This window comes from Macaca nemestrina, chromosome 17 (genome assembly GCF_043159975.1).
Source record: "Macaca nemestrina isolate mMacNem1 chromosome 17, mMacNem.hap1, whole genome shotgun sequence".
Lineage (NCBI taxonomy): Eukaryota > Metazoa > Chordata > Mammalia > Primates > Cercopithecidae > Macaca > Macaca nemestrina.
This window is the reverse complement of record NC_092141.1, coordinates 44,300,465-44,326,609: the sequence shown is the minus strand read 5'-3', so window position 1 is coordinate 44,326,609 and position 26,145 is coordinate 44,300,465. Positions and strand designations below refer to the sequence as shown.

Below are 26,145 nucleotides of genomic sequence, written 5' to 3'. Positions count from 1 at the left end.
CCTCCTGCAGACTTCCTCATACATTAAATGGCATCACCTTCCAAGCCAAAAACTTAGGAGCATCCTGGATTTCTCTCTTTCATTCCCCACCAATTAATCCATCAGCAGGACTAAAACAAACCTACACTTCTTGTCCTGGCTGACAGCCCTGCCTCTCTCTCTGACTTCATCTCACACTCTGTTTCTTCACACTTACTGTGCTCCAGCCTTCCTTCTGTTCCTTAAACATGACACCGTCATTCTTAGCCTAGGGCTTTTGAATTTGCCTTTTCCTCTGTCTGGAACACCCTTTCCCACCTCATTGCATGGCAAGCTTCTCATTCTTTAGGACTCAGATTATGTATCAGCTCCTTAGAGACTCGACCCCTTCCTGACCTTCCGATGTGAAGTTTCTCTAAATTATTCTCAGTCACATCACTTGGTTTCTTTTCTTCATAGTACCAATTTATGTCCTTTATTTATTTCCTTTTTTTTATTTTTTTTTTTTTTTTTTTTTTTTTTTTTAGACAGAGTCTCGCTCTGTTGCCCAGGCTGGAGTGCAGTGGTGTGATCTTGATTCACCACAACCTCTGCCTCCCAGGTTCAAGTGATTCTCATGCCTCAGCATCCAGAGTAGCTGGGACAACAGGTGCCCGCCACCATGCCCAGCTAATTTTTGTATTTTTAGTAGAGATGGGGTTTCGCCATGTTGGCCAGACTGGTCTTGAACTCCTGACTTCAGGTGATGTGCCCACCTCGGCCTCCCAAAGTGCTGGGATTACAGGCGTGAGCCACTGTGCCTGGCTTAGGGATGTCTTATTTTTTATTATACCTAGCAGGGTACCTAGTACACTGCATTAATTAACAAATGAATGACTAAAAGAAGCTTTCTAATTCAAAAAATACATCTTTTAGAGAGTCAAGTTTTTATATCAATTATAAGGTTAGTGGTAAGTGCATTTCTTGTTCTAGGACCTTTAATAGAGCTACATTTGGGCCGGGTGTGGTGGCGCATGCCTGGAATCTCAGCACTTTGGGAGGCTGAGGTGGGTGGACCATCTGAGGTCAGGAGTTCAAGACCAGCCTGGCCAACATGGTGAAACCCCATCTCTACCAAATACAAAAAATTAGCCAAGCGTGGTGGCGCATGCCTGTAATCCCAGCTAATTGGGAGGCTGAGGCAGAAGAATCGCTTAAACCCAGGAAGTGGAGGTTGCAGTGAGCCGAGATGGCACCACTGCACTCCATCCTGGGCAACAAGAGCAAAACTCCATCTCAGACAAAACAAAAACAAAATAAATATATCTACATTGGTGGGGAAGATAACTGTTTTTTTTTTAAAGCCAGAATTAGACAATTCACAACCCAGCCATGGCAGAGCTAGCACCTGATTAGCTCCTAATCAATACCAGAAGATATTCTAGAGAATGTAGTTGTTTCAGGATGCATATGAATAGTGTATATGCACATAACACATATTATGATAGCTACTCTGTATGGAGTCCCTTCTATGTGACAGGCACTGTGCTAAGTGCTTTATAAGCACTCTTGTGATTAGTCCTCACACACAAAAAACGCCTGTAAGGTAAGTACTAGTATTGCGCCCACTTTACAGTTGAGAAACCTGTGGTTTAGAGAAGTATCTTACTAGTTGGAATTCAAACCTAGGTGGGCCTGATTCCAGAGCCTGTTACTCTACTGTCTAGCATGTCCTGCTAGATTCCTACCGATGCCATAAGATATGGGTAGGTACCACTGGCCCAGTAGGTACTGCAGGGCAGGTACTAGTGGCCCAGTTTTAGGCATAAGGAAGCAAAGGTTCAGAAATATTGAGTGACTTGCCTGAGATCATCAGCTAGTTAGTGGTGGCCTGGAATTGAGTCCAAGTCCTTTTGACTTTAATCCCAGGACTGGTTCTGCTATAGCTTATAGACCCTCTTGGGCAAAAGACAAGAGGTGAGACTGGGCAGGATGTATATGCCATGGGCCCTTGGGGACCAAGGAAAGGAAAAGTATGCTATGGAAACAGCAGATATTCCTCTCTCCTGCAGGCATTCCTAGAGAAGTATGGATACCTCAATGAACAGGTCCCCAAAGCTCCCACCTCCACTCGATTCAGCGATGCCATCAGGTAGGGTGGAGGGATGTGGAGGACTTGGGGTAGGGGTGCTAGGATGCCAAGCTCTGGCCATTTCCTCCCTCCTTCTGGAAGCCTGGCTGGCCACACCCCAGGGAGGCAGACCTCCCTGCCCTCACCCTTACCACTCACCCTCCCCTTGTGGTCCTTTCCTCCTGACAGAGCGTTTCAGTGGGTGTCCCAGCTACCTGTCAGCGGTGTGCTGGACCGTGCCACCCTGCGCCAGATGACTCGTCCCCGCTGCGGGGTTGCAGATACCAACAGTTATGCGGTCTGGGCTGAGAGGATCAGTGACCTGTTTGCTAGACACCGGACCAAAATGAGGCGTAAGAAACGCTTTGCAAAGCAAGGTGAGCACTGTTAAAATCTGGCTAGGCTAAGATTTCCCAAAGTCTTGAAGCCAATGGCTAGGAAAACAGCTGAGCCTGGGACTGGACTTTATCGGTAACCTCTCTTCCCTAGGGCACGGGAGGAGTGGGTGAATAGGACCTCTTGGCTTGAGGACCATGATTGTGAATACAGACATTTAAGTCGGAATGACACCTACATTGATGAATTTTCATTGTACAAGTATTTTTCCAGATCAAGCCCCACAAAACCCACGTAATTCCTTGATCAATTTTCAATGCAGGGCAGTTAAATTGTTGCTAACATTTTTCATTTATATTTACTGAAGTTATTTTCATCAGAATTCATTCTTTTTCTTTTTCTTTTTTTTTTTTTTTTTTTTTGAGACAGAGTCTCGCTCTGTTGCCCAGGCTGGAGTGCAGTGGCCAGATCTCAGCTCACTGCAAGCTCCGCCTCCTGGGATTACGCCATTCTCCTGCCTCAGCCTACTGAGTAGCTGGGACCACAGGCGCCCGCCACCACGCCCGGCTAGTTTTATGTATTTTTTAGTAGAGACGGGATTTCACCGTGTTAGCCAGGATGGTCTCGATCTCCTGAACTCGTGATCCGCCCGTCTCGGCCTCCCACAGTGCTGGGATTAGAATTCATTCTTTTTCAAACAGTTACTAAACAAAGTTGTGATTCATAAGATTTACTTTGTCCATAGCATATTTTTAACCACTTTGTTGAGCTATAGTTCACATCCCATACAATTTACCCATTTAAAGTGTACAATTCAGTGGTTAGGATATTTGTGGAATTGTGCAACCATTACCACAATCTAATTCCAGAACATTTCATCACCCGGAAAAGAACCTCCATGCCCATTAGCAGTCATTCCCCCTTCTCCCCTTCCCCTAGCCTCTGGCAACCGTTAATCCACTTCTGTCTCAGTGGATTTGCCTCTTTTGAACATTTCATCATAGCACAGTTTGCACATTACAGTTTCTGCTGTCATGATTTTCCTTTTGTAGCTTTATTTTGTTTCTTCCTTTTCTCCTCCTCCTTCTTTTAGCCAAATTTAATATTCCAGGGGTTAAATGGTACAGATCTAAGATTTATGAAGATTTGATTCTTTTGTCAGTTTTTCACAAATAGCGAGTTTTACTATGCATAATTTTTTTTGAGACAGTCTTGTTCTATCGCCCAGGCTGGAGTCAGTGGTGCAATCTCAGCTCACTGCAACCTCCGCCTCCTGGGTTCAAGCGATTCTCCTGCCTCAGCCTCACAAGTATCTGGGACTACAGGCGCATGCCACCATGCCTGGCTCATTTCTGGATTTTTAGTAGAGACAGGGTTTTGCCATGTTGGCCAGGCTGGTCTCAAACCCACCTCGGCCTCCCAAAAGGCTGGGATTACAGGCGTTAGCCACCGCGCCTGGCCTACCATGCATAATATTAACAACCTGATTGTTTTTACTAAGTCTAATTTTCTCTGCTCAATTTTTGCAGCTTTCAAGATTTCTAACAAGATGGGGGTTTTTAACCAGATTTTCATCTATCATCAATTTTACTGTGAACACTTTGGGCCATTGCCACTTTTAATGTGTCTAATTGACTACTTTTACTGATAGTATTCATTAGGAACAGGACAGAAGGCACATAGTTTGTTCTCATTTCTTAACTAACCTGTAAGGAAATTGTGGGCAGTTCCCCTTCACTGTTGGAGGGCAGCTGTTTCCAGGTGTTTGCCAACCCAGTTCTGCTTCACCTATATGCCCAGCCACTCTAGGTCCTCAGTACTGACTGCTTGCCTTCCTGGTAAAGCAAGGAGTCAGCAATGGGGTCCGGCTCCAGAGTCAAGATGCCCTTGGTGTCAACATGTTCTGTGTCCCACCATGTTTCTGGGCAACAGAGAGGAAGAGTGAAGTAGAAGAGCAGAGAGCTGTGAGTTCAAGAGGCACTGGTAGAACAGAGAGCAGCATCCCTGGAGCCAGAGGCCCTGGGTTCAAGTCTCAGCTGTGTGGCCTGGGCCAGGTCACTTTGCTCACTGAGGCTCCATTCCTTCATCCGAGACATAGGCCCTTCCAGGTTGCAAAGGAGAGATGGTCCCTGATTACCAGGTGGAAGGGGCTTGTTGTGAGAATGCAGTGGAAAGTGGGGCAGCCCCAGAAACAGTCCAACAGCTATACTTTGACCTGAGCTCTGGGGCTGCTTCCTTCTGGCTGTATCTCACCTTCTCATGCCCCAAAGGAAGGTATTAGATCTAATAGAGTTCGTCACTATACAATTTCGAGCATGTCTCTCTCTCTCTCTTTTTTTTTGAGATGGAGCCTCGCTCTTTCGCCCAGGCTGAAGTGCAATGGCGTAGTCTCGGGTGACTGCAACCTCTACCTACGGGGTTCAAGCAATTCTTCTGCCTCAGCCTCCTGAATAGCTAGGATTACAGGCACACGCCACCATGACAGACTAATTTTGTGTGTGTGTGTGTGTATTTTTAGTAAGGACGGGGTTTCACCATGTTGGCCAGGCTGGTCTCAAGCTCCTGACCTTAGGTGATTGCCCACCTCGGCCTCCCAAAGTGCTGGGATTACAGGCGCAAGCCACCGTGCCCAGTCAGAGCATCTCTTTTTGATAGAGGATAGTATTACTCAGTTGCCAAATAAAATATAAGATGCCCAGTTACATTTGAATTTCAGATGAACAACAAATAGTTTTTTAAAGTTAAAAAAGAAATTTATCTGGCAGCTGGACACAGTGGCGCACATCTTTGATCCCAGCGCTTTGGGAGGCCGAGGTGGGTGGATCACCTGAGGTCAGGAGTTTGAGACCAGCCTGGCCAACATGGTAAAACCCTGTCTCTACTAAAAATACAAAAAGTAATTAGCCTGGTGTGGTGGCACATACCTGTAATCCTAGATACTTGAGGCTGAGGCAGGATAATTCCTTGAATCTGAGAGGTAGATGTTGCAGTGAGCCAAAATTGTGCCACTGCACTCTAGCCTGGGTGACAGAGTGAGACTCTGTCTCAAAACAAAGAAAAAAGAAACTCATCTGACAACCTCATTGCAGGTACCTGCTCTTCCTACCTACCTGCAGGCCTTCTGTTCCTTCACTGAGCTGGCAGAGGCTGGGGGCACCAGGGTGTATCTGGGTAGAAAAGGAAAGAAGAGGGGAATGTATATTTATTGAGTATGCACTACATGCCCAGCAGTTCCACGTTGCTATATCGTTTAAGCCTCACATCTTACTATGGGGAAAGTCTTATCAACCCCATTTTGCACATAAGGAAACTGAGGCTTGGAGAGATTCCATAATTTGTTATGTAAGTTTGCAAGTAGAGATACTGGGATTCTAACCCATGTTCTTTCTACAGTGTCAATTCCCTGCTGGGAGTCAGAACTCCAGGGTTCTGTCCAGGGAAAGCTTTTAGCTCTCCTCCCCCTTCCCATACTGTTTCCTTCCCTCTTTCTTTTTGAACTGTGGAGCAAGGGTGTCAGGGGGTACAATGCCAGGTGCTACTAGGGCCTGGGGGTCACCACGAAAACCAGCCCTCCCTGGCCAGGAGTTTGGGACAGGGCCTGAAGCGGTTAGCTTTCTCCATGGGAGCAAATCTGGAGGGAGACAGGGGCAAGGGCTCAGGCTGCTGGCCCCCGGCCAGGTCCTTTCTTCCTGGCAGGCACACTAGTGACACCCCCTACCCTGCTCCTCTCTCAGGAAAACAGTCCTTTTCTTTCAAGTTCCATTCCTATTCATCCTCTCTATCCTTCCCCCAAACACACACATGCACACACTCAGAGTTTCCTACAGGATTTTATTCTGAGACCTGTCACCTTCACTGGCGGCCTAGAATGAGAAAACTGCCCACCACCCCCTCTTCTGCCTGGGAAGTGAGGGGCCCCGCTAGCTGCAAAGAGGCGGAAGGAGCCATCTCACACTATGCTAGTGGATTAAAGGTTTGTGAGGGGAAAGAAAGAGCCTGGGAGTCTGTCCCCACAGCAGGGTGTGAAAAAGCCCAGCGCCAGACAGTCTGGTGCCCAGTGAAGACTCACAGTGTGCCCAGCAGAAGTGTGACTGGCACATCACAAACCCTCAGCTGCACCTCTGGACCCCAGGCCTTCCCTCTGCCTTCCTTGTCTCCCTCGCTTCCTTAGAGCCATTCCCTCTCCCCTCGTTAAGGGTTGGTCACTGGCTGGGAGGCAGAGGTTGGGTGGTTGCCAGGCCAAACAGGCCCAGGGAGGCGGCATTGCCTTGAATGGAGCTTGACTCAGGGGTGGGAGAAGGGATGTGCCCCTCCCCCACTTGCATTGGTGAGGAGAAGGGAATCCAGCTCCTCTGCTCTCCAAGACCCTCCCTTACATCTGGAGAATCTCAGCTCGTGCTTTGACCAGAAGGAATGATGTTTGGGCAGATTTATAAGCCTGGAGTCCTGGCAAATGTGCCTGCCTGTCTATGTGGGATAATGGAAGAGCCCTGGATTAGGTGTCAGGGCCTGCCTCAGCTACTCACTCATTCTGGGACCCTGGGCAGGCCCCTTGTCCTGGGGTCTCAGGTCTCAGTTATCACACCCTTGGCCCAAGAGTCCTGCCTCCAAGCCATGAGTCTTCCACTTGAGGTTACAATCCCAGCCCCTGGGATTTGCAGGGCTCAGAAATAGCCCACAAGAAACTGGCCCTTCCAGCCATGCTGCTGCCGGGTTCATGCTGAGCTGCAGATGGGCCCAGACTCAGTTGACGGGGGCTGGGGCAAGGGGCCAGAGTCTCAGCCCTCAGGGAGGAGTTGTAATTTGGAGCAAAGGGAGAAAAACCCTTAACTAAGCAGAGATGGGAAACTTTCTCTCAGTCAGTGACAAAACACACCCTTTGTTCTTATTTGTTTTCACCTCAGAGCTCTCCAGAGTCCCTGAGGAAGTGAAGAGGAGAGGGGCAGGAAAGAACCTCAAATGAATGAGTCTTGTGGTTGTTGGCTGGCCATAGACCCCAGGCCCTGGAAAGGGCAGAGTGAAGTATCTAGAGGTGGCAGGAGGGTGTGAGGCCTGAAGAGAGATGGTGGGGAGCTGGGGGAGTCACAGCTGTGGCCTCTGTGGCCCCACTCTCCTCCGCTCTGACACTGAAGGCGGGGGCTGGGATTTGCTGGTAGCAACAGACACAGAACTGTTTTCCGACTCAGTCCAGGCTGTGGGGAAGAACAAGATCCTAGACCAAGGGTTCAGACAGACTCCTTCAGACTGGGGGCTTCTCCTGGGCAAAGGCTGCATCCCCTCCAACACACTGGGACCTCCACAGTCCAAGCCACTGTATTGGGGACTGTCCAGGGTAAGGGGAGTCCTCTCAGTCTGAGGGCTGCCCTCGGCCAGGTAGTATTGCCCTAGTCAAAGCCTGAGCTGCCCAGGGCAAAAACTATGTCTTCCCCATCAGACCAGGGGCTGCTGGGAGAGGGCCTACACCTCGCCATCATACTGGGTCTGTGGGGACCAGACTCAGGCTCTGCAGCAGGTGTGACTGACGTGGGCTTTCTGGGTGGCAGGTAACAAATGGTACAAGCAGCACCTCTCCTACCGCCTGGTGAACTGGCCTGAGCGCCTGCCGGAGCCGGCAGTTCGGGGCGCCGTGCGTGCCGCCTTCCAGTTGTGGAGCAACGTCTCAGCGCTGGAGTTCTGGGAGGCCCCAGCCACAGGCCCCGCTGACATCCGGCTCACCTTCTTCCAAGGGGACCACAACGATGGGCTGGGGAACGCCTTTGATGGCCCAGGTGCTGACACAAAGCCTCCCTCCCACACAGCAGGAGGGGAACCCAACTTGGAGAGGCAGTTTGGGGGTGGCAATGAAGTATTCACCCTCCCTGTGGCCTTGGCAGAGCCACATCTCCCTGCAAAAAACCCTTAGTCTCTTCATCCTAGAATGGGAACAGTGGTCCCTGCTCTACTATGTGTCACATGTCTGAACGGACAGTCAGATAAAGCTCTGCAAGAAAAATGCTTTGCAAATTCTAAAGAGTATTATGCATTCTGGGAGAATCTCCCAAGGTCCCATCATCCATCCTCTGCCTCTAGACAGTCCTGTGCTTCTCTTGTTCTCCAGAGTGGATGTTCACTCCAGAGCCCTAAAACACATCCACTGCCCACCACTGCTCCCCCACCCCCAACTACCACAGCTGCTGCCACAGGGCAAGAGGCACCCTACTCCTGACAACCCTGACAGGGAAGTGCTTTATATACCTACACCACAGATAGTTCTGTTTGTTCCCAACCTGAAGGTTCTGGCTGCAATTTAAACCACTCTCTTCCCCTTCTGCCCAACGCTGGCCTTCAGAACCTGAATATAGGCTATTTGCATATTTCCTCTCCTAATGAAGAAAGGAAACCTGATCAGACCCCTTTAGGCTGGGGACTTAAGCCCTTGTATGGCCTGGGAACTTGAGCTCCCATCTTCCTCGCACCCTCCTGCTTTCAGTCAAGCCCACCTACAGCAAAGCCCACATCCAGGCCCTGCTGCTGGGACCTGGATTAGGACCAAGAGAAATCTAGGCTTTGCAAGAATCCACATGTAGTACACACATGCACTTATTTGTAACTGACTTCATCCACGTGATCTACCTGAGATGGTTCTATCCATACCTAGTTAAGACAGCACTGCACTGGGAGTGAGGACTTTGGGATCCCCAAGCAACTCTCTGATTTGGAACAGATACTTTGTCTTTTTGAATAGTGGTCTTCTCCTCTCCCAAAGCTGCCCATCTGTCTCCCAGTGAGAGCTGAATAGAGTGAACAGTGCTTGAAACAGCTGGAGGCGTATTCAAAATAAGCATGTATTCCTCCTACACACGGCTGACCTTCCATGCCCCCAGGAGGCTCTCCTTTTAGTCCAGCCCCCCTATTTTTGTCAGTCCCAGTTGGCCTGGGGTCCAAGAAGGCAAAGCTGGAGGAACCCTCAACAAGCTTCTATGCAAACTATCCTAGCGCAGTTTTCTGACTCCTGTGTCAGGGTCACCTGCCCCTGTGGAAGGTGAATCGTTAGGGGTGGTACCCTGGCACCTGCACATGTAATAAGCTCCATCTGGGGCACACTAAAAGCTTGAAAATCACTGATCCGGCCCAACTCCCTCTGCTCATTCCTATTATAAGTAGAGAGAGGCCCCCCAGAGGTGCCCTGGCAGAGGAGGGCAAGAATATATATATATATAAATTATAATTATAAATATTATATTTAATTATAATTATATATAAATAATAAAAATATATACTTTTTATTAAAGAAAATATACATAATATAGAAGTGAATTATCTCAAGTTTAGCCTGATGAACTTTCATACACTGAACACTCCCAGCACCCAAATCAAGAAACAGAAGGTCCCATCACGCCTCCTTTTAGGGGTAACTATACTCTACCTACTTCTAGATATTTTTGAAAGTAATTCTTACGTAGCCCTTATTATGTGCTAGGCACTGTTCCAAGGATCACTTTTTTGTTGTTGTTGTTTCATGTTTTTTTGTTTTGTTTTTGTTTTTGTTTTTGTTTCGAGACAGGGTCTCACTCTGTCACCCAGGCTGGAGTGCAGTGGCACAATCACAGCTCACTGCAGCCTTGACCTCCTGGGACTCAAGAGAGCCTCCCCACCTCAGCCTCCCAAGGAGCTGGGGCTACAGGTGCACACCACCACGCCTAGCTAATGCTCTTGGTTTTTAGCAGAGAGGAGGTCTTGCTTTGTTCCCCAGGCTGGTCTCGAACTCCTGGACTCAAGTGTTACTCCCACATCAGCCTCCCAAAGTGTTGGGATTACAGTCGTGAGCTACCGCACCCTGCTGCATGATTTGTAATACACATGTACACACACACCCACATACACACTTATTATTCAGAACAACTCTGTGAGGAAGAAGCTCACCATCATCATTCCCATTTGCAGATCAGGAAGTTAAGACAGAGAGAGGTTAAACTAAATGCTGAAGGTCACACAGCTAGTAGATTGTAAAAGTAGGTATGGCACCCAAATTGGTGGGCCCATGCCGTATCTGCACCACAGTGCCTCTTAGGCCTCCACAGCCTAGTCATCTGTTCACCTCTGCACACATCAGGTTCTGTCAGACTTTAGGAGGGAAACTATACAGCAGAAAACAGCCACACACACCCCAGTGGCATTTGTGCTGGGCCGCGAGTACTTGGGGGCATCGTGGGCCCGTGGCACCCCCTGACGTTCTGCCCCGCCTGCAGGGGGCGCCCTGGCACACGCCTTCCTGCCCCGCCGCGGCGAAGCGCACTTCGACCAAGACGAGCGGTGGTCCCTGAGCCGCCGCCGTGGGCGCAACCTGTTCGTGGTGCTGGCGCACGAGATCGGTCACACGCTCGGCCTCACCCACTCGCCCGCACCGCGCGCGCTCATGGCGCCCTACTACAAGAGGCTGGGCCGCGACGCGCTGCTCAGCTGGGACGACGTGCTGGCTGTGCAGAGCCTGTATGGTAAGGCCTCCGGACATGCCCCGCTCTTGGTCCCACCCTTGCCCCCCGGGCCTTCTGTCCTTGAACACCTGCTCCTCAAATATGATTTCCCATCCTAAGCGCATAGATCTGGCCTCCCTGTCGCCGACTCGTCCCAATTCTAAAGCCCCATGCCCCCCTCAAATCTGAAAAACCTCGGACTCTTGCTCCCCCGAGTCCATGGCCCTCATCTCTCCATCAGTCCCAACCAATTCCTGTGCACAGTCCCCCCAGCCCCAGCCCCTTGCGTTCCACTTACTGGATTTCTGAGCAACCTCCAGCCTCCGGAGCTCCCGCTCACATCATGTCCCGGCCCCCTCACCCATACCCAATCCTCGGGCCCACCTCTTCCCCCATCCCAGACCCCAAAGCCTTCATTCCTGCCCCAGCCACTAGCTCTCCCCGAGCCTTTCTCTCACCATGACGATGATGCCCCCTACCCCCAAAACCTGCCCACCTCTGCCTGGTGATGGGCTCAGACCAGGTCTTCTTCCCCAGGGTGGGCCAGTGCTCCTGCCCTGGGACCTATCTCAGCGCAGGGCTGTCTCTCTCAGAGTGCCATGGGCAAAGCCAGGAGGCCTGGGTTCAAGTCACCTTCCATCCCTGATTAGCAGATGCTCTTGGGCATTTTCCCTCTGTGAGCCGTCAGTTTCACCTTCTGTGAAAAGGGATAACAATTGAGGCCCTGCTTACCTCACAGGGCTGTTGTGCTACTGGGTATGCACATGCTTTGTAGCGTGAGAAACTTATGCCCCGTAATACGAACAGCTACTATTTCATGAGTACCTACTGTGGGCAAGGCACTTGACATGCAACACACTCATGAAGTATGCTGCTTTTTGTCCACAGATCAAAATAATGGGGCTCAGAGAGGTTAGGTAACTTGCTCAGGGTCATGCAGCTAGGAAATTGCAGACTGGGATTCAGGTGATGGCACCAAAGAAGAAGCTGGTTGGACTCTGCTTCACTCCTCTCATAAGTGAAGGATAGTGATGTAATTATTATAATTGCTGTAGTTATCACAGCCTGGGTCTCTGGACTCTGCCCTCATGACACTTGTGTTGCCCAGGAATCAGGGAAGAGGACTCCCTGCCCCTTTTAGTTCCAAACCCTTGCTTGATACCCCACTCCAATTTTATCTCAGGAGGTTCCTCTGTCCCAGGATGTTGGGTAGGAGAAGATTCCTGAGTTTAGTTTGATGGTTAGCACCGACAACCAGAAACAACTCTTTTTTTTTTCCTTTTTGAGATGGAGTCTCGCTCTGTTACCCAGGCTAGAGTGCAGTGGCATGATCTTGGCTCACTGCAACCTCCACCTCCCGGATTCAAGCGATTCTCCTGCCTCGGCCTCCCAAGGACTACAGGTGTGGGCCACCATGCCCGGTTAATTTTTGTATTTTTAGTAGAGACAGGGTTTCACCATTGGCCAGGCTGGTCTCAAACTCCTAACCTCAAGTGAACTGCCTGCCTCGGCCTCCCAAAGTACTGGGATTACAGGTATGAAACACCACTCCTGGCCCAGGAACAACTGTTAACCCCCCACTCCCACTCTCCTTCCTTGCCCCTCATATTAAATAATCATGAAAGTAACCAAGGAAAGGTCTTGAGTGCACAGCATACCCTCCACTCTATGTGTGTTCTCTCTCTCTCTCATTTCCTTACTCACAAAGGGAAGCCCCTAGGGGGCTCAGTGGCCGTCCAGCTCCCAGGAAAGCTGTTCACTGACTTTGAGGCCTGGGACTCCCACAGCCCCCAAGGAAGGCGCCCTGAAACCCAGGGCCCTAAATACTGCCACTCTTCCTTCGATGCCATCACTGTAGGTAAGAAGGTCCCACTGGGGCTTTGCTTCTTTATTCTCTCCTTCCACATCTCTTAGGGTCTCCAGAGCTGGAGTACAAGGTGGGGGGATGGATTGTAAAAGCCAGAAATCCCAAGCCACAAGCATGCTGCAAGTAGCAACCCCACACCAAGCAAAACACTGCTTCTTCCTGCCCACTTTCCCCTCTGTGCCAACTGTACACACCGTACCCTACCCTTGTCCATTTGGGAAACTGGCTTCCAGGACAGCATCTTCCTTGGAAAGCCAGCAGGAAGCTGATGGTCACACCTCAACTCTCTCTTGTCTCTGGGCAGACAGGCAACAGCGACTATATATTTTTAAAGGGAGCCACTTCTGGGAGGTGGCACCTGATGGCAACGTCTCAGAGCCCCGTCCACTACAGGAAAGGTGGGTCGGGCTGCCCCCCAACATTGAGGCTGCTGCAGTGTCATTGGAGGATGGAGATTTCTACTTCTTCAAAGGTACTGGCTCTGGGGCAGCTGGGAAAACTGAGCCCTAGAGAGGGGAGGTGTCCTGCCCAAGGTCAAAAGGACAAAAGAGGGGAAGACTCTCACACGAGTCCATCGTGGAGTCTCTATTCCAGTTTGAACCTGTGACCCCAGGGGAGACTCTTATCAGAAGATACCTTTCAGGGATGGATTAGGGAGCAGCAAGTGTCAAGGTCCCAGGGACAGTTTCAGAGAGGAGTCTAGAGGGAAGCAGAGGACGGCTCTAGAATTCTGCAATTCCACAGAAAGAGCTGGATCTTCCTTGGAATCCTAGCCGTGTGGGGTTGGACATGTCGCTTAACTTTTGGAGTGTGCATTTCTCGAATGGGGAAAACAATACCTCAGATTTTTTGAGGAAGGAGTATGAAAAGAGAATATTGCTTGAAGAGTGTACAATATCTTACTAGATACATGGTAATACTCAGGTAAATAGCATTCATTCATTTTTCATTCATTCAACCAATATTGAGTGCCTTGTATGCACTAGACACGGTTGGATATGTTAGGGATACAGGAGTGAACGAAACAAAAATCCTTGCCCTCATAGAATTATTAGTAGTGATGGCAGTGGAGAAAGCGCTGGGCTTTCCTTTCGACGCTATCCGCCCTCTGCTGACACCTGCTGGAAGTCTAGACAATAACAGTGGTCGCTACTACCGCCCTGCTATTTATAACTAATTAGTAGTGCAATCCATTCGATTGGTATGAATACCAACCATCGTGGGCTCCAGCTTAAAGGACAGCAGAGGTATGGGGGATAGAGGTAGGGTAGAGAGCTCACCCTGGCTCTCCCAATTTCCCACAGGGGGTCGATGCTGGAGGTTCCGGGGCCCCAAGCCAGTGTGGGGTCTCCCACAGCTGTGCCGTGCAGGGGGCCTGCCCCACCACCCCGACGCCGCCCTCTTCTTTCCTCCTCTACGCCGCCTCATCCTCTTCAAGGGTGCCCGCTACTACGTGCTGGCCCAAGGGGGACTGCAAGTGGAGCCCTACTACCCCCGAAGTCTGCAGGACTGGGGCGGCATCCCTGAGGAGGTCAGCGGCGCCCTGCCGAGGCCTGACGGCTCCATCATCTTCTTCCGAGATGACCGCTACTGGCGCCTCGACCAGGCCAAACTGCGGGCGACCACCTCAGGCCGCTGGGGCACCGAGCTGCCCTGGATGGGCTGCTGGCACGCCAACTCAGGGAGTACCCTGTTCTGAAGGCACCTCCTCATCTCAGAAACTGGTGGTGCTCTCAGGGCAAAATCGTGTTCCCCACCCCTGGGGCAGAACCCGTCTTAGAAGCCTCTGAGTCCCTCTGCAGAAGACCAGGCAGCAAAGCCCCCATCTGGAAGTCTGTCTGCCTTTGTTCCTTGAAGAATGCAGCATTGCCTTTGTCTGTTCCCACCACATGGAGGTGGGGGTGGGATCAATCTTAGGAAAAGCAAAAAAGGGTCCCAGATCCCTTGGCCCTTTCCTTCAAGGACTTCTATCCTCCCCAGGCCTTTGTTTCTTCTGCTAAAGGTACAGTTCCTTTCAAGAGGTGACAGCACTGGGATCCAAACAGCAGGATGAAAAACTCAGCAGAGAGATTAGAGACCATTTTGCAAGACTGCCCTTCTCCTCAGGACCTCCTGGCTCAGTTCTTAGAAAACGGTGTCATATTTAGTCAGAGGCCACACCCCCAGGAAGCATGGATGGGGATGAGGGCATAGGTGTCTCCAACCTCAGAGGCCCTTTGTGGGGTCAGGACACAGAGTGGGAGGGAGACTGATGCAGGCCTGCCAGTCCCTGGCTTTTTGTCCGGGGCTAGAATAAAGAGGGGCCTTCAGCTGGTGGGCCAAGAGGCAGGAAGCAGCCTTCTTTGGAGCAGTTCTTCCATCCTTTGCTTTGAGAGCAGGTGGGCATGGGTGCAGGGGAGGCCAAGGCCATGCTCTTCTATCCAAGCCAGGACCAGCCAGCTGTGTGTGTATGTGTGTGTGTGGAGCTGTGATGGAGAGAGGGTGCCTGCCTCTCCTCAAAAAGCAAAATGTCCTTGCCCCCTAGGCCAGATGGAGAATGTTGTGCAGCAGGGAGAGGTCAAGGGGCCTTCCTGGGGGTCTGCAATGCTGCGGGCGCTGGGGATGCAGCCTCCACAACAGGCAGCCCTGCAGGCTGGGGGTGGCCTTGTGCTCTCACAATGGCCACATTCTCCAGGCCACACACGTGGCATTCCCAAAGCTCCTGCTGTCTGGCCAAGAATAGCTGGGATTCCTGGAGAAGGAACCAGCTCCCCAGCCTCCCTGTCTTCAGCCTCCACCCATGCCAGCATTTATTTTAGCATCTGGTTTTCCAGGCTTCCCCCACCCTTCCACACCTGCTAGTGCCTCATATGCACAGCATTGACCTCAGCAAGCCAGGGCGTCTAGGGGAGGGGAGAATGGTCTGGCAAGGGTTCAGCCCTCAGCTCCCCAGGGCCATTGTTGGCCCTGCCCGTTCATTTTCTTCTCCGCGGCGAGCAGAAGGGCATTTACCGTTGGATACAAATGTTTGTACTGTTCTGGGGTAGAGAGGGAAGCGGCTCCCTGCCCACACTTTTACCTCTGGCTTGAACCCCAGGAGGATCATCCCCACCCGGAGCCACCGTGCCCCACCTCAAAGCACTGACACTTTGATCAGAGGTTTTACTGAATGGTTTCAGGGAAAGAGGCAGGTTTGTCAAGAGGGATGAGGGAACCCGGAGGTTATTTTCTCTAGGCGATGCCTCTGCCCACCGGGCCAGAGCAGATCTGAAATACCCAAGAGGTGAAGGTGAGGCTGTGTGAGCCGACAGAGTCAGGTGTGCGGTGGCGCTGGTGCTGCGTGGGGCGGGGAGCCCTCGGTGGGCGCTGTTGACAGTGGGCTCTAGGTTTTGCTGGGCTTTGCACTGGGGGCGCTAGGTGACAGGTGGGAATCAAGCACCAACAGTGGGCCTTCTTGCCGGATGGGGGCGCTCTGGACTGCAGTTGAGAAGGGGCGGTTCTGGGAATGTGTCAGAGAGGAGTCCGCGTTCGAAGAGAGAAGGTCGGTATGCAGTCTGGGACTAGGAAAGGATGGAGGGCACAAAGGCTGGGAGTGGGGGCGCTCAGGAGCTCCCAGCGGCCCCCGCCTTACCCAGATCCGGGTGATCCAGAACGCAGTGCGCCACATAGGCCGGGTGGCTGTGCAGACTCCTGCATTTCTTGCAGAAAAGGATTTCGCAGCCCACACAGCCCCCGCGGCGCGGCGGTCGTCGCCGGATCTCCAACACGCACGGCTCCTCCGGGAAGCTCCGCTTCCTGCCGGCGGGGACCCGGCGCTCAGTGCCTAGGGCCGCCCCTCCTCCCTGGGGCCCGGGCACCGCGTCCCTCGTGCCCCGGCCGAGGAGCGCACATTCACCTGTCGGTGGGAGCCGTCAGGCCGCCCAGCAGCGCCAAGGGGCCGAGCCAGCCCCAGAAGCCGCTGTCCGCGCGCCGCAGCAGCGCCACCTGCTGGGTGCTGGACTCCTGGCGCAGCGGGCAGTAGGACACTGAGCGCCGCTCGCGGCCCTCGCCTTCCTCCGCCTCCCGCGGCGGCTCCTCGCCCTCCGCTGCGCTCTCCTCCGGCTGCCTCTGGTTGTCCTCGTCCTCGTCCTCGTCCTCCGACCCCTCCTTCCCTTCCTCTTCCGCCTCCTTGGCCCGGGGCTCTTCCGGTTCCTTCTTCCACAAGGGAGTCTTCACACCTGCGAGCCAGAAGGTCAGGGCAGTCCTGCTGTCCCCGAGAAGGGGTCCAGAATAATTTTTCATTTTATTTAATTTTTAATTTTATTCTTTTGAGACAGGGTCTCTCTCTGTCGCTCAGGCTGGAGTGCAGTGGCGTGATCTCTGCTCACTGCAACCTCCGCCTCACTGGCTCAAGCGATTATCCTGCCTCAGCCTCCCAAGTAGCTGGGACTACAGGCACGCCCCACTGCGCCTGGCTAATTTTTGTATTTTTAGTAGAAACGGCATTTCACCATGTTGGCAGACTGATCTCAAACTCCTGACCTCAGGTGAGTTGCCCTCGTCAGCCTCCCAAAGTGCTGAGATTACAGGTGTGAGCCACCGTGCCCGGCCCTGGATACTTTTTCAAAAAAAATTTTGTAAGTCCAGGCATGGTGGCTCACGCCTGTAATCTCAGCACTTTGGGAGATCGAGGCAGGCGGATGGCTGGAGCTCAAGAGTTCGAGACCAGTGTGGGCAACAAGGTGAGACTCTTTCTATTTCGCTACAAAAAACAAAACAAAACAAACAAACAAAAAACGGCATGGTGGTGTACATCTGTGGTCCCAGCTACTTGGGAGGCTGAGGTGAGAGGAAGCTGAGTTAGGGAAGTCGAGGCTATAGTGAGCCATGATCGCACCACTGCACTCCAGCCTAGGTAAGAGTGAGACCCCTTCTCTACAATTAAAAAAAAATTTTTTTTTTTGAGACAGGGTCTCACTATGTTGCCCAGTCTGGTCTCGAACTCCTGGCTTCAAGCAGCTCTCCTGCCTAGGTCGCCTAAAGTGTGGGATCACAGCCACAAGCCACCTCCCCTGGCTTACTGATCCTTTTTTTTTTTTTTTGAGACGGAGTCTCGCTCTATCGCCCAGGCTGGAGTGTGGTGGTGCCATCTGGGTTCACTACAAGCTCCACCTCCCGGGTTCATGCCATTCTCCTGCCTCAGCCTCCTGAGTAGCTGGGACTACAGGAGCCCACCACCATGCCTGGCTAACTTTTTGTATTTTTAGAAGAGACGGGGTCTCACCGTGTTAGCCAGGATGGTCTCGATCTCCTGACCTCAAGATCTGCCCGCCTCGGCCTCCCAAAGTGTTGGGATTACAGGCGTGAGCCACCGCGCCCGGTCGCTGATCCCATTTTAACAGGTGGTTATTTGTAGAATATTTTATTTTCTGAATGAGATTTCCTTCCTCCAAGTGGGTCTTGCCTTAAGGAAGCCCAGCATCTCCGCTGGTGGGGCGGGCAGGCGGGTGGGCTTACAGCACCACTGTATGATTAGAAAAGGCGCCTTATAGTCAGGGAGATGGAAAAAGGACCCTCTATGGGCAGACCAATTGGGAAAAGGCTGTCCTTAGGGTGAGCAGATTAGGAAAAGGTGCCTCAGACTTCAGCCACCACTGTCCCCTCTTGCTGGTGCCTTTGTTCAGGGCACAGATACCACAAGCAGTAGCCCCAGCAGGACGTTCTTGGACTGACATGGAAGCTAAGCTGGCCTCCCCTAGAAGGTGTCCCCCGCCCATTCAGCAAACATTCACCAGGCTTCTTGCATCCTGTGTCTGTCACAGGATGTAAAGGAAAGAGGGGAGGAGGGCAGGGAAGACACAACTCGTGGAGTTTGCTATGGAAAAGTCAAGAAACTTTTCTAGGCCAGGCACAGTGGCTCATGCCTGTAATTCCAGCACTTTGGGAGGCTGAGGCAGGTGGATCACCTGAGGTCGGGAGTTCGAGACCAACCTGACCAACATGGAGAAACCCTGTCTCTACTAAAAATACAAAATTAGCCAGGCATGGCAGTGCATGCCTGTAATCCCAGCTACTCAGGAAGCTGAGACAGGAGAATCACTTGAACCTGGGGCGGGCGTGGAGGTTGTGGTGAGCCGAGATCACGCCATTGCATTCCAGCCTGAGCAACAAGAGCGAAACTCCGTCTCAAAAAAGAAAAAAAAAAGAAGAAAAGAAAAAGAAACGTTTCTATCAATCCCAGTCCATCCTATTTAAAGAGCAAAGGAAATGCTCATAATTGGTGTTTTAGCCTTCTGGTTGTAAAAGGCCAGGCCTAGTACACAGCTAGAAAAGGGTTCCAGAGATGTTTCAGGAGGAAGGGGAGGAGGAAAAGGGGTTGAAAAGAAAGGGTTGGACATTGAGTGCTGCGCTTGGAATTTGGACTTTGCCTCTCAGCAGTGAGGAGCCACTGAACATTCTTGTAGAAGGACATGTTCCAAGCTGTCTTTTAGGATGTTCCCTCTGACAAGACAGAGGGAGACCCCACCTAGGAGTCATTACAGTGGTCCAGAACAGAAAAGACAAAGGCTTGAACAAGAGCATGTGGAGATGATGAAGCAGATGTGAAGACTATTCTGGAGCCAGATGTAGTGGCTCACACCTGTAATCCCAGCACTTTGGGAGGCCAAGGCAGGAGGATCACTTGAGCCTGGGAGGTTGAGACTGTGGTGAGCTATGATGATAACGCCACTGTACTCCAGCCTGGGTGACACAGCAGGACTTTTTCTAAAACAAACAAACAAACAAAAACAGGCCACGCACGGTGGTTCACACCTGTAATCCCAGGATTTTGGGAGGCCAAGGTGGGTGGATCACTCGAGGTCAGGAGTTCGCTACTAGCCTGGCCAACTACTAAAAATACAAAATACAAACATTAGCTGGGTGCTGTGGCATGTTCCTGTGGTCTCAGCTACTCGGGAGCCCGAGGCACGAGAATCCCTTGAACCCGGAAGGCAGAGGCTGCAGTGAGCCGAGATCTTGCCACTGCACTCCAGTCTGGGTGACAGAGCAAGACTCTGTCTCCAAAAAAAAAAAAAAAAAGAGTATTCAGGAAGGGGAAAGGAGAGGGCTTGCAGCTACATGGATGGGTAACTGAGAAGAGGTTGGACTTCATGGTGATGGTCTTGACTGTCCAAGCTAGGGTCAAGAGGACCTGTCCACCAGCCCCACCCTGCCTCCAGCCCCACTCACCATGCTTATCCATTCTTCCCAAGGCTGTGCCCTGCTTTCCCTGATCAGGGACTGGGATGTGAGAGGATGCCCAGAACCCACAGAACTTTGTCTCATGTCTAGGGCCTCTATTGGATCACAAGGGGTGGGGCTAGAACCTCACCTGCCCATAAGGCTCTGCCCAGGAATAATTTCCTTTTCCAGAGCCTCCCAAAGCACTAACAACTCAGGTGTCTCCTACCTTCCCTCTTAGGAAGGCATTAAAGGGGAAGAGAGGACGGCTTTGGCCCCCAGTAAACTGGATTCAAATCCCAGCTCTACCACATAAATACAAAAGTTATCTGATGTTCAGCATGGTCTCTCTCTGACTTTCACTCTCTTCATCTGTAAGTCAGAGTAGTAGTACAGTACCAGGCTCTACCTGGCCTACAGGAAGCACTGAAAGCATTGCGTTTGTTTGTATCATTATATTCTCTCCTCCTCCTCCTGTCTTATCCTTATCCTTCTTCACCCCATACTCCCCACTTCTCCTATTTCCATTTCATTGCCTTAGTGCCAAGGAATACAAGGGAATAGGTGCCAAGTCCAGTAGGAAGTAGGATTTGGGCACGAGGAGGGTATAGCTCCTGGATATTGTGTATTTGTAGGGGACAGAGGCTGGGGAGGGAGTAAAATCATGGAGCTTCAGGAAAATCCTTTCCTTTCCTGGACTAGAAGTAGAGTATATTGGCACAGAGAAGAATGTGCGAATGGACAATGGACAGATTCAGCTCTGAAAAGCCCTCCGTCTGTTGAGAAGTTGCTGACCTCAAAGAGATCCCAGTCTGATAGTGATCTGCAATCCTCCATCCAAGTCTGAGAGTGGAGGGCGATGGAGTCCCTTCCTTTGGGCATCTTTTTTTTTTTTTTTTTTTTTGAGAGGGAGTCTCACTCTGTCGCCCGACTGGAATGCAGTGACGCAATCTCAGCTCACTGCAAGTTCCGCCTCCTAGGTTCACGCCATTCTCCTGCCTCAGCCTCCCGAGTAGCTGGGACTACAGGCGCCAGCCACCACGTCCGGCTAATTTTTTTGTCTTTTTTAGTAGAGAGGGGGTTTCACTGTGTTAGCCAGGATGGTCTTGATCTCCTGACCTCGTGATCCGCCCGCCTCGGCCTTCCAAAGTGTTGGGATTACAGGCGTGAGCCACCGCGCCCAGCCGCTTTGGGCATCTTAATTTGGTGGAGGCAAGTTGATGGGCTGGAGAACAGAGAGCAGACCTGGCCCCAGGAATCTCCTAGTCACAAGGGGGCAACCCTTTCAAGAACTATGAAGGATCTGAAATGTTATCTTACTTGCAAGCTACCATGTTAACCAGTTGTAGTTTCATGGGTGCTGCCAGAAAACACAAGGCTCCAGGTCAGAGACAAAGGACTTTATTACTCGTGGCACAGCAACTTCGGCCTATTTGCCTCAGCTTCCTTGCTTTAATGTCCGATGAGTGACACAGATGAGTGCCAGTGAATACTGGTATATGCAGAGGTTTGCATTACTAGGGAAATCCCAAGCTTTGGAAACCTGAATCTTTTTTGGCGGGGGGGGCCGGGGGGGACAGAGTCTCGCCGTCGTCCAGGCTGGAGGGCGGTGGTGCATTCTTGGCTCACTGCAACCTCCACCTCCTGGGTTCAAGCAATTTCCTGCCTCAGCCTCCCAAGTGGCTGGGACTACAGGCGCGTGTGACGACGCCTGGCTAATTTTTTGTATTTTTAGGAGAGACAGGGTTCCACTGTGTTAGCCAGAATGGTCTCGATCTCCTAACCTGGTGATCCGCCCGCCTCGGCCTCCCAAAGTGCTGGGATTACAGGCCTGAGCCACACTGTGCCCAGCCAAGAAACCTGAATCTTTTATAATGGGTAGTGAGCAAACCTGCTGTTTGCTCAGGAAGGAGGCACTACATCTATTTTCCAAGATTGTTCACTTATACAAAAACCCTTGAAAAGTCAGGGTCTCTGCTTTCAAGACATGCATAAACACAAAAGGCCCAAGGAGAATTGTCTCCCAACAAGCTCATTGTCCTTAAATTTCCTGAAAGCATTTGTAGCCACCATGGCTCTTGATTGCAAAATTCAAAAGCTCCCTCTGGTTGATTTAAAGAGAAAGAATAGCGAGAGCTCACAGAATGACCAAAAGACTTGAGAACTGGATAGGAATCAAGGAAGGATGGAGAATAAGGACATAGTCAAGATCGAATTACAGGAACAATTCACTTTGGAGGCCACTGCTGGGGGTCACCCATGGACGCTGGCACCATGAGCAATCTCAATGAGACACTCACTAAGATTTAATGCCCCTGGCAGGCACATCTAAACCAGTGAGCCTGTGCTATGGTCTTTAGGGAGCATCTCACCAAGACACCACAACAGAGTGTCCCCTGGCATGGTCATTCTTCTCATCCTGCTTCCCCAACCCTAATCTGCCCAGTAGCCACCCATCCTTAGGATGTGCATTCCCTCTTCCCAAGGCTATTTTGGGTTTTCTGGGACCTTCATAAAAAGTCAGATTTTCAAACAACCCATACTAGCATTAAAGCACACTAAAATTTATTTTATTATTATTATTTTTTTATTTTTGAGATAGAGTCTTGCTTTGTTGCCCAGGACGGAGTACAGTGGTGTGATCTCAGCTCGCTGCAACCTCTGCCTCCCAGGTTCAAGCAATTCTCCTGCCTCAACCTCCTGAGTAGCTGGGATTACAGGCGTGTGCCACCGTGTCCAGCTAATTTTTGGATTCTTCATAGAGACGGGGTTTCACCCTGTTGGCGAGGCTAGTCTTGAACTCCTGACCTCAAGTGATCTGCCTGCCTCGACCTCCCAAAGTGCTGGGATTACAGGTGTGAGCCACCGTGCCCAGCCAGCACACTAGAAATTGATCTCACAGAGGACTAGTACAGTCTTCATTGAAAACATGAGAGCAAGCAGGTAATCCCACTGGCCCCAGGAACATATGCATGCCTCCTGCACTCAGACATCAGCTTGGGAGACCTCTTGAGAGGGGCGAAACCATCCTGGGAATGAGTGAAAACTCAGAATTGACTGAATCTCTGTCCAAAAGAGACTGTTTGAAACCAGAAGAGAATGGGCTATATTTTATTGGCAAGCTCAAGCATTATTTTCTGTTATTTATGGAAATCATACCTAAAGGACAAGACAAAGTCAGTTATCACAGGTAAAGCTACAATTTTTTCATATTAAATTTTAACTTTTGAAATTAATAGTATAAATGGCTCCTTAACTTCTAATAGGTATAACATGGAAATGCAATATCAGTTTTGGCTGGGCCATAAATATAACTTAAGAGAAAATAATGTCTAAGTGGGGCACAGTGAGGGGAACCCATAGTCCCAGCAACTCAGGAGGCTGAGATGGGAAAATCACTTGAGGCCAGGAATTTAAAGCTGCAGTGCACAATAATTGTGCCTGTGAATAGCCACTGCACTCCAGCCTGGGCAACAGAGCAAGACCCCTGTCTCTTAAAAAAAAAAAAATTATTAAGAACAATAATCCAGTAAGATAGTATGTAAGTGCTACTTGATTGGGAATATTTGTAACAACATCTTACATTTGTATAGAGAAAAGGAATGGGGCCTCCTAAACTTACAGCATCACCGTCAGTGAAGATGTAACTGGCTAGTAAAATCCATAATGCCTAACTAATAATAGCTCAAACTTTATAAAATGTATTAATTTACTTAGTAAGGGGCTCCAGGATTGGTTCAGTGTCTTGCTGGAGTTATTAAGGGCCCTGCTTATTCTCACCTTTCCTCTTTGCCTTCTTTGTCTCCTCTTGGTTACAAAATGGCTGCTGCAGATCTGGGCACTGCGGCTTCATGCAGCTATGACCAAAGCAGGAAGAAAAGGAATGGCAGAGACTTCTCAGAAACTCTCCAACAGACTTCTCTTTGAATCTCATTGGCCAGAACTGGGGCACAAACCCATTCCTGAACCAACTTATGACAAAAAGAGGGTTGTCAAGATTGTCCTAGACCAGTTGTAACTGGTACCTTTGATTAAGTGGGACTCATGGAGTATAGTTATAAAACAATTTCATTTTTGTCTCCTACAGTTTTTTAATTTAATTTTATTTATTTATTTTGAGACAGAGTCTCCCTCTGTTGCCCAGGCTGGAATGCAGTGGCTAATTCTCCTGCCTCCTCCTGAGTAGCTGGAATTACAGGTGCCCGCCACCAAACCTAGCTAGTTTTTATATTTTTAGTAGAGACAAGATTTCACCATGTTGTCCAGGCTGTTCTCGAACTCCTGACCTCAAGTGATCTGCCCGCCTTGGCTTCCTAAAGTGCTGGGATGACAAGCATGAGTCACCGCGTCCAGCCCAGTCTTTTTAAACATGCTCAAGGGAGGAAAATACTTATTCCCCTGTCCCTGGAGAAAAACTCAGACAGGCCCTATGACTTATTCTGAGTCCTCTTAGAAAATAGAAAACCCTGAGGCTTGCCACAGCCAGTGACCTGCAAATAGGATGGTGTGGAAGGCAGAAGACATGGTCCCTCTACCCTCTTTCCCAGCCTATCTTTTCTCCTCAGCTGCCCAGCTACTGGTCTCTGTCTTTCCCTGCCCCAATCCATGCAATTCCTTGGATACAGGCTACACTGAATTCTGGGGTCCCTTATTCCCTCTGTAATCCTTAGGAGTCTAATCAGGAACCAACCAGATGATGATCCACTTCCAGCTTCCTATCCACTGAGGCCGGTCCACTTTCCAGGAGGGTCCATTGAATGTTTTGTGTTTGTTTTGAGATGGAGCCCGGCCTATCTTGCTATTAATTAAGGTGTTCTCTGCTGGGCACAGTGGCTCAAGCCTGTAATCCCAGCACTTTGGGAGGCCAAGGTGGGCGGATCACTTGAGCTCAGGAGTTCGAGACCACCTTGGTCAACATGGGGAAACCCTGTCTCTACTAAAAATACAAAATTAGCTGGGCGTGGTGGTGTACCTGTAATCTCAGCTAGTCGGGAGGCTGAGGCAGGAGAATTGCTTGAACCTGAGAGGCAGAGGTTGCAATGAGCCAAGATCATTCCTCTGCACTCCAGCCTGGGTGACAGAGTGAGGCTCTGTCTTAAAAAAAAAAAAAAAAGAGGAACCTGGTCCGTTCTGTCCTCTCTGTTCTACTTCACTGCAGCCTGAGGACAAAGTTCTGGGAGGCTGGCATTGACTATGTAGGTAACAACAATGGCCTAAAGAAGCAGCAAGAAAGGAAGCAAGTGCCTGGAAAACTTCGTGGAGCAGAGCCACTTGCCTACTTTGAATCATCTGTCTCTAAGAGAGAGAAATAAACTTTTCTCTTGTGGAGCCACTGTTTTCAGTGGCCTTTTTGTTATATATAGCAGCTTAGCTTGGCCCTAACTAATAAAGGAAGATACATGACTGCCTCTATTGCAGAAGGGCTTTCCCTGTGTAATAGGAATGCATCCCCCAAATCTTCGCCATCTGATTGGGAAAAGAACCTGGCCCTATAGCTCCAATTTTAAAAGCCCAGGGAAGGGCTGTTTGGACTAGCTGAGTCCCATGCTTACCTCCTAGATTAGTGGCTCTCAGTGGGGAGGCAGAGGGACATTGCCCCCCCAGGGACATTGTCCCCCAGAAGACATTGCCAAATGTTAATGTCTGGAGACATTTTCGGTTGTTTTAATGGGGGCAGGGTACCAGGCATGGCCGCTCATGCCTGTAATCCTAGCACTTTGGGAGGTCAAGGTGGGTGGATTGCCTGAGCTCAGGAGTTTGAGACCAGCCTGGGGACATGGTGGAACCCCATCTCTACTAAAATTCAAAAAATTAGCCAGGCGTGGTGGTGTGTGCCTGTAATCCCAGCTACTCAGGAGTCTGAAAGAGGAGAATCACTTGAACTCGGGAGGCGGAGGTTGCAGTGAGCCAAGATTGTGCCATGGCACTCCAGCCTAGGCAACAGAACGAGACTCCGTCTCAAAAAATTAAAAATAGAAATAATAATGGGGGCAGGGGTGCTACTGGCTTTTGGTGGGTAGTGGCCAGGGATGCTGCTAAATGTCCTACAATGCCCAGGACAACCTCCACAGCAAAAGAATTATTTCACCTAAGATGTTAATAGTGCCAAGGTCAAGGAACCCTATTTTGGACCAATCCTATTAACTTTTCAAGGTTACATGGAATGTGACTACTTGTCATCACCTCCATAGGCACCACTTGGTTTAAGACACCCTTGCTGT

The 26,145-nt window shown here is 50.5% G+C and overlaps 2 protein-coding genes across 9 annotated transcripts in view; one reads left to right on the top strand and one right to left on the bottom strand.

Annotated features, from left to right (window-relative positions):
• The window catches only part of LOC105485123 (matrix metallopeptidase 28), a 42,315-nt gene extending 27,236 nt beyond the window's left edge, over positions 1-15,079 (top strand). For 2 of the 3 annotated variants that reach the window (XM_011747321.3, XM_071082748.1), the window contains 7 exons: positions 2,031-2,110; positions 2,279-2,466; positions 7,969-8,193; positions 10,654-10,899; positions 12,587-12,736; positions 13,050-13,217; positions 14,050-15,079. In XM_011747321.3, the coding sequence (XP_011745623.2) occupies positions 2,031-2,110; positions 2,279-2,466; positions 7,969-8,193; positions 10,654-10,899; positions 12,587-12,736; positions 13,050-13,217; positions 14,050-14,444 (1,452 nt within the window). In that variant the 3' untranslated portion in view covers positions 14,445-15,079. The remainder of the gene's footprint in view (positions 1-2,030; positions 2,111-2,278; positions 2,467-7,968; positions 8,194-10,653; positions 10,900-12,586; positions 12,737-13,049; positions 13,218-14,049) is intronic. The other variant, XM_011747322.3, reaches the window with a different exon arrangement.
• C17H17orf50 (chromosome 17 C17orf50 homolog) overlaps positions 1-20,017 on the bottom strand; it is a 32,047-nt gene extending 12,030 nt beyond the window's left edge. For 2 of the 6 annotated variants that reach the window (XR_011615627.1, XM_071082754.1), the window contains exons 1-4: positions 19,934-20,017; positions 16,620-16,941; positions 16,356-16,519; positions 5,536-5,592 (exon numbers count right to left, since the gene is read on the bottom strand). Coding sequence is in view for 5 of the 6 variants with exons in the window: in XM_071082754.1 (XP_070938855.1) it covers positions 5,555-5,592; positions 16,356-16,519; positions 16,620-16,941; positions 19,934-19,946 (537 nt within the window). In the remaining variant the exon portion in view is untranslated. Of the gene's footprint in view, positions 1-5,535; positions 5,593-15,817; positions 16,520-16,619; positions 16,942-19,933 lie in introns of those variants that run through there. The other 4 variants (XM_071082751.1, XM_071082753.1, XM_071082750.1 and 1 more) reach the window with 4 other exon arrangements.
• Between the last annotated feature and the right edge of the window lie 6,128 nt (positions 20,018-26,145).